Below are 8080 nucleotides of genomic sequence, written 5' to 3' on the forward strand. Positions count from 1 at the left end.
ACCCGGCCATGTGACACCTCGGGTTCGGGTTTCTCGGCTTTCTCACCTCAGTTTCCCGCTCTGTTTTGACGGTCAAGATCTAACCCTTGGATCGAAGGGCTGGAAAGAGCCCGAGGGTTTTAGGTCAGTACTTAACACACCGGGGCGAGCTCAGAGTTCATTTGCATGCACAGTCTTTCCGGCTCCGCTTTCGTGCTCAGACACTGGATCGAGACCACCAGCGTCGTTCTCCCAACCTGCTAACTCTCCAGAGGCCGTGGAGTGCCCAGCAGTAAGCCAACACAGGTAATGACCGTCTATCTCTAAATTTACTGGTTTGCAATTAGAGTTAAATTGTTTATTGTAGCGATTCGTGCTGAATGGTTTTCCTTCTTCACTGGTAGAACGTGCAAATGGGATTATTCGAACCCCTTCAACGGTGTCAAGGTGACTAATCCTCAACGCCTCGGCTCTCACAGCGACTACGGGTAAGCTTAAATCTCTTATTTCACTTTCCTTCGGTATAAGAGAGCTCAGAGCCCCTTGACATTGATCTACTCACATTATGATTTGTTGCAGACCGTCGTCCGTGTGCTGGTTTCTCTTGCTTCAATTTGCCGAGGTCTTTCCCAAAGGGATCCCTCACGGTTTACATATGTGTCTTGTTATCCGGCTTGAGTCTATGACCAGCCCTGATGAGATATAGTCCACGGCGGAACCCATGTGCTCGTGGTCATTTATTTGTGGATTAATTTTATTGTTTAACCGCTCTTTCGGCATATCTGGACATGGGGTCTCTGTGTTTAATTTATGACATACTGCACAGGGTTTGGCCGTAATGCCCAGCTTTGGGTTAGCGGAACCAGGCTATATTTTGAAGTTTTCCGTTTATATATATGCATACAAATGTTACTCTTCCATGATTATACTACCTGGGTATTATTTTTGTTAATTTGTATATGAAAATGTTACTCTGTTTGAGCCCCTCCGGGTTGCTTACGCTTTGAACCATTTGTTAATATGTTCTGTGTAATGCACGGGTTGTTTGCTTTGCTTACCGTTGATTTTCATCTTCATCTATGAATAGACTGCCCGTCACAGCGACAACAGGGCTCCTAAATTTACTTAGATTATGTTACATTTATCGGGAAATCGTTCTGGTACTCCCATGCGACTCTCATCGTTAATAGATTTGCAATGGATGTTCTCGGTTCAGTTCAATCAGTATACCATATTTCCTTCTTTTCTTTTGAGAATGTCAGAATATGCACATTTATGAAGTTTCTCTTCCTATGGCAGTATAGACAGGTTTCTTGGTCTGATATTTCGCTTTCTTTGTCACTCTAATGAATTGGTGTCTCTGTTTCCATAACCGCAACACTGTTGTTTGATAACATTGATTGTAATTGAATACGGTTTGACTCTTTCTTCATCTCGTGCAATTTGCAGAGGTTGCTTTTCTTTGTCTGGAACAGTATGTTAACTATTTGCATTGTCAACAGTTTGTCTTATAAAAAGGGGATTCTTCTCTTCCTTGTCGATGTGTTTAGAATCCGACTACAGCCGGTGGTTTCTACCCAGGCTCTGAGGTTTTCTAGTCTCGTTCTTGTTGGCACATTATATTAACAGTTTGATTATATTCAAGGTATTCGGGACTGTTTGTCTCGTTAGTAGCTTTTCTTTACTTAAAATACCTCTGTCTCTCTGATTGTTTCGTGCCATGACTCTCATTCAATAATCGGTCTTTGAATCAAACTACACCTATGTAGCTTTATTAACAGCATGACTAGTTTTCAGGTCATGTCTATCGATTGATAATCTGTCCTTTAATTTAATACTACACCTGTGCAGTTACATTAATAATATGACAGTTTCTAAGAGAATGAAACACATACTTATTTGACTACTGTAAGTTCACTGTATATTTCTCATTTAAATTCAACAGAGACTCTGCGGTTTGAAACCATACCTGGTTCACCAGAGTCATAAATAGGTACTCAAGCAAGTCACCTGTACTTTGATTCTGCTCTTCCACCCAGCCATGAGATCCATCTCTCAGACGGAATTCTCCCCCCGAGCCATCTTGCAGGCCTCAAGCCCTCAACAAGATCTGTGCACCTTGTGCCTGGTTATCTGGTCCTTACCAGACTTAACCAGTTTTCCTTTGTATTTTTCCTTTTCCTTTTCCTTGGAAAAGATCTCTTCTGTCTGTCCCAACAGCACAGAACTTCCTCCCTACAGCCAGGACTTTTCCTGTTTGGGAGGGTAGTTTCAATCAGTTATTACAACTGATCTCTTTCTTTGAAATCCACCTCCTAGAGGCTGCCAGCATTTCAAGAAAATATTTAAATTACTTTAATAAAATAGTTTGTCAAAGTTTTGTTTTTTAAACATAAAACAACAACTGCCATACTGTCTTTTACCATAGTAAAATTTCACATTTACATCGTCTGGGGTCATTACATGTCCATTGTAGTTAACTTTGCTCTAGATGTACAATTTGTAATTGATATCAAAATGAACGATGGAAGTTAAATTTATTGTTCAATGTTTGGTAGTTTAGTGAAAACTAATATTATATAAAATATATTTAAAATTTTTATAAATTTAAATAATTTTACAAATAAATTAATAAATATTTTATAGTTTATATTATAAATTTGTAATAATAACCAATATTTTTAAACTTCAAAATAATTTTCCATCTTTAAAAAATTCTCAAAACTACCCAATCATCACCTTTATCTAAATATAACCAAAGTCTAACTCACCCTGATCAATATTTTTATTTATTAAACCGTTTAGAAATTAGAAATGTATAAATATACTGCGTATCTTGCCAGCAATGTTGAATTCAAAGGTCGAACAGAATATCGTAGAGTCAAATGAATCTCTCTGAATGTAATTAGGTGTCACATAAATATTGGTGTGAGAGGAAGTTTTTTCCATCAAAATTTCGTTCAAATAATGACTTGAATATAGGTCAAGGGTAAATAAGAAATAAAATATAATAATAAATATGTAAAGTGTTCGCACAGATATCAGATGAACATTTTTAGAATTCATAGTAGAAGCCAATGTTTTAAAGCCATTTAGTCGAATGGATGGCGCTCTCCTTTCATCTGAACGAAACGGAAATAGAAAGGTGAGCGAAACCCAAATTTTTTCTCAAACCCTACGTTGGAGGCCGAACCCAATTTTTTTCTCAAACCCTACGTTGAACGACCTGAAATAGAGAGGAGAGCGAACCCCAATGTTTTTCTCAAACCCTACGTTGAACGACCTGAAACAGTGTTAAAATATCTGACAATAGCTGTGGATGCATGTAATAGTGCAGAAATAAAACTCCTATCCGTAGATTCCATAGCCGACAATTCAGTGTGGAGAAACGCCTTGTGTGAAGACAGATTTCACATTCGCTAAAGTGAAAGCCCCAGGATTGCCGGCTGGTGCAACTTTTGCACAGGAGGGGCACACGCTGAGAGGAGACGCGAATTTTAAAGCTCTCAATTCCTGCAGTTCTTTGTGCAGTTTTCTGTTAGCGTCTGCAAGTGACTCGTTGCACCTTTTCAGAACCTCGCAGTCCATTTCCGTTTGCTTGAGCTTACTCCTGAAATACAGGTTTTGCCATTAAGCTTATTTTTGAAAGAAAACTGCCAATAAAATGCCAGAGTATAATTCTCAGATCTTTTATTGCGGGTAAAGGCTTATTTTAAAATCAGTATGAAGGGATGTCTCAGTATGTCAGGCTTCCAATAAAAAAATAATAGAAATACAACAACAACCAAATGCAAGCAAACTGATTTACAAGTAAAAAAAAATTGATTTTCCTAACTCCATGATAAATCCAGAATTAGATATATCTAGATTGACTCTTTTTTAAGATCCTTGATAAATCTAGATTGATTTTTTTTTTAAGATCACTCCCTGTTTGTATGTTCTCCCTAAAATTGTTTCGTTTCATTGGCCAGTGATCGAAATTAAACTTCAGACTAAATTATGTACCAGCAGATTCGGAAAACGGATTTCGAAATCTTAATTTCTACACCTATATTGCAATGAATAAACAAAGGGCACGGGCTAACCTTCCTCGTCTATTCTGGAACCACACTTCAGCTTTCCCAGGAAGTAGGCTCATCTGACTGGCCAAGGCTTGCTTTCTCTTCTGCGGAAGAAGAAAAGCAAATTACAGATTCTTAGAAAAAAATGGACGAATCACAAACGAGAGAGGAGTAAGTAGAATCAAATAAATAGACCTACAAATTCAGGAGAATTGTTGTTGCTGAAACTTGCTTCCAAAATATCACATTGCTCCTTGGACATTCTGAGCTTCTTCTTGCTACCGCCCCGTTCTTCTAAAACGCTGAGTACTCTTGAGTGAACCCTCTCATTGTCCAATTCATAGAGAGCAACCGACTTTCTCTTCAAGTCCATGTCGTGACGGCTCGCTGGATTCATGGCGTTCCAATATATTGTGTTGTGTGGCGATGAGGCTCCGTTGTAATAAAAGGGCGAAGACAATTTGCTGACATCAATTCCCCTTGATTCTGGTACTTGGCAGATTCCAGCGTTCGGTCCTCCCTCTGATCTATCGCCCTCGCCACCACCATCTGTACATGACCATCGTTATCATCCGAAACCATCAATGCCAACCACATGGAGATCTTAACACCATTAAAACAAAACTGAGTAACTTTAAGTAATTAATATTGCAGATTAAGGATTCGCCTTAAAAGATTTAAGCAGGCCAGGAATATACCTATCCTGGGTGATGTCTTCTCCCCTGGAAGAGTCCCGGACGAGGAGCGAAGATCCAGGGAACCTGAGGCTTGCAGCATTACTGAAGCTAGTGGAAAAAGATCTAACTGCATGGGAGGCCCATTAACAGGTGGCCGCAAAGCGTACTTTCGATTTTCCTCTCTGGTAGTTCTTCCAATACCATTTTTCATGCCTAAGCAGAAACCTGTATTGCATTTCTCATCCATACCCATTTGTTTCAATTAACGTTTCCTGACAGAGGAAGTGATTGACAAATTAAGGGAAGGGGGAAGCAATTTATAGGACAGCAATGGGGAAGGAGACTGTCGAGCAACTCTATGTTTGGCCATAATTACGACAGGGTGGAATTTCCCTTAGGCCTTACATGGCCAACTAGACCAGGTATGCATGTGTATCGTTGGGGCAATTTTTTCTGGGACAGTGTCTACCGGAGACCAATGTTACCAATATATCTTCATTGGAAAATATTTTCTAAATTACCAGTCCCTTACCGCAATATATCAATTAGTACATAAAGACATGGAATATTGTAGAAGCATGATAGAAATATAAATCCCGAAAGATTTAGCTTGGTTTCGAAGTTCATCTAAAATATATTTAAATATATTTTATGATTCTCAAGAGCGCACATGTTTTACTTTTTTCTAAATATTTTTCACTAACAACTTGCTTAAACAATATCAATTTGTCTTATTATTTAAAAAGTTCAATATAATCACCCTTAATTTATTTTTAATACTTAGATTTTACCAACTTAAAATATAAAAGACTATATTTATGTAGCACAACTTTTTGTATATTGATAGTATATTTAATATAATGTATATAATAATAATTTTTATTTATAACTATATATTTTCTATTATTTCTATATATATATTTATATATATATATATATATATATATATTAATAATATAGATTTTTATAATATAGTTTAATTTATAGAGGAAATGATTTTTTTGAGCATTTTTTTGGTAAATTTTTATTAAAATTTAGGGGAGATTTTTAAAAATTTCAGTTTAAGTTGTTTAATTTGTAAAATTTGAGTGCCCTAAAAATTTTCAAGAGACTGAATCCATTTATGCATTTAAAAATATATTTGAAATATAAAAAAATGCCACAAGCTTACTTCCATATTAATTCATATAAAAAAACATTTCATCTATAAAATAAATTGCATATATTTTTAAGAATATAAAATATAAAATAAATAATTTTATATTTATTTAATAACCTACAATATTTTCCTAATTATGCAATTTTCTTACTCCTTTTCACCATCATCGTGATACCAAGCACTCAGAATATATGATATATTACTTTGCACACTAGCTCTCAGATTTCTATTAATATTGACTTAGCTATGGTTTAAATTATTAAAATAAAGATTCACAAAATTAAAATGTAATATTGATTATAATATATATATATATATATATATATATAATATATATATATATATATATATATATTTATATATTTATATTTATATATTTATATTATATTTATATTTATATTTATATTTGAGTTTATTAAATTTTTGAGAATTGAGTTACTCTAGAGAGATATTATTTAATAGTTTTTAAACTCTCTTTTCTCAATAATTTGACCAAATAAAAAATAAATTACTACTTAGTTCACTATTTTGCTTGCAATGTTAAAAAATTATAGTTCTAATATTATATTTTTAGTTTATATTTAAAATATCATGGTTAATCTATAAATATTCTTATTTTTATATAAAATTTATTTACATTATTAATAATAGCTCTTGTGAAATATAAAGAATTATAATTTTTTATTTTAAATTAAAATTTATTTATATTATTAATAATAACTCTTTTAAAATATAAAATATTATTATTTATTTATATTAAATTTAATATTTATTAAAATGTAATGTAGTTTTAATTATCAAAAACAATTATAATATCTTCTTTAAATATATCATATTTAATTATTACTTATAACATATTAAATGTATCATAAATATTTAAAAAAAAATATTATTTATTTTTTTAGTAAATTAAAAAATATATATATTTTGATGTATTGAGTTATGATAAATAATTCACCCATAAAAAACAATTTACTTAAAATAATAATAATAATAATAATTTATAATTTATTTAATTATTTTTAGTTTGTATCTAATTTTTAAATAATATTTCAACCCATTAAAAAAATATTTAAATATTCTAAATTAATATATATATATATATAGATATTTGCTAAAATAATAAAAAAAATGTTATTTTTATTAATTTACATATTAAAAAAAAACCGTTTTATAAACCTTTCAGCCCTCTACAACTGAAAGATTCCGTTAATAATGTTTTCGAATTGAATAATTAAAACAAAAAACCTCGGAAACGATCTAGCCCCCTATTCCGTTAATAATGTTTTCGAATTGAATATTTAAAACAAAAAACCTCGGAAACGATCTAGCCCCCATTGTTGAAATGGTCGAAAATGAGAAATTGGGTCTTGCGAGTGATTTATGATTTTACTAAACCCGTAATTTAAGCTAGCTACAATTTTGTTAGGAAAATAATTGAGATTTTAGTATGGTTTTGAAAAAATCTAGATTAAATTTTTTAAAATCAAAATTATAATTATAAATTTCAAGATTTTTGAGAGTGATATTAAATCGGAGTTGTCTATAATGCGACTTTTTGAGATTCCGGTGACGGAATCCGGCGGAAGAAATTGAGATGAAATCATGATTTGTTGCAGTTAAAATGGTTTTTTAACTGCATATTCGGATTCAGCACCCTGAAAAACCCCTGGGACGCTTTCATTGTGCAGAAACTAGTTATCAAACTTCGATTTCAATAAATTACTGCCGGATTTTCAGCGGAAAAAACCGCCGGAAAAACTTTCAAAAAGTCGCGTTAAAGACTACGTCTATTAAATCCATTTCCAAAATGAAAAATTGATTTAAAGTTTTTACAATCAAATTTAATTAAGACTTTTTCACTCCATTAAATTGATGGTCTCCTGGAAACTTTTGTCAGTGATAGACAACACCCTTAACAAATTCAAATTTAAATAACATTTTTTTTAAATCAATTTATTTTAAATAAAGATTTGACATTTAAAAAAAATAATAATTGTTTAGGTTTTTTTGAAAATGATATAATTCTAAAGTTGTGGGATGTCAAAGTTGCCAAACCAATTACCAATATATCCATTAAAAGTTGATCATGTCACAATAATTATTTTCTTCCAATTACTCAAATTAAATTTAATCAATTATAAATTGATATTTGTGCAGTCATATAAATTGAATGGCTAAAAAATCATTTAAATTGAATTATA

The 8080-nt window shown here is 32.4% G+C and overlaps 1 protein-coding gene across 1 annotated transcript; it reads right to left on the bottom strand.

Annotated features, from left to right (window-relative positions):
* Positions 1–3354: 3354 nt before the first annotated feature.
* LOC149241843 (homeobox-leucine zipper protein HAT4-like) lies at positions 3355–4970 on the bottom strand. Its single transcript, XM_089370673.1, has 4 exons — positions 4739–4970; positions 4240–4589; positions 4065–4144; positions 3355–3589 (listed from the first exon to the last, which is right to left on the bottom strand). The coding sequence occupies exons 1-4, from the start codon at positions 4968–4970 to the stop codon at positions 3355–3357; spliced, it is 897 nt and encodes a 298-aa protein (XP_089226799.1).
* Between the last annotated feature and the right edge of the window lie 3110 nt (positions 4971–8080).

The sequence above is a fragment of the Pinus tabuliformis genome, chromosome 8 (assembly GCF_031772625.1).
Source record: "Pinus tabuliformis cultivar Carrire ecotype Pingquan chromosome 8, CPIR1, whole genome shotgun sequence".
In the NCBI taxonomy this organism is placed as follows: Eukaryota; Viridiplantae; Streptophyta; class Pinopsida; order Pinales; family Pinaceae; genus Pinus; species Pinus tabuliformis.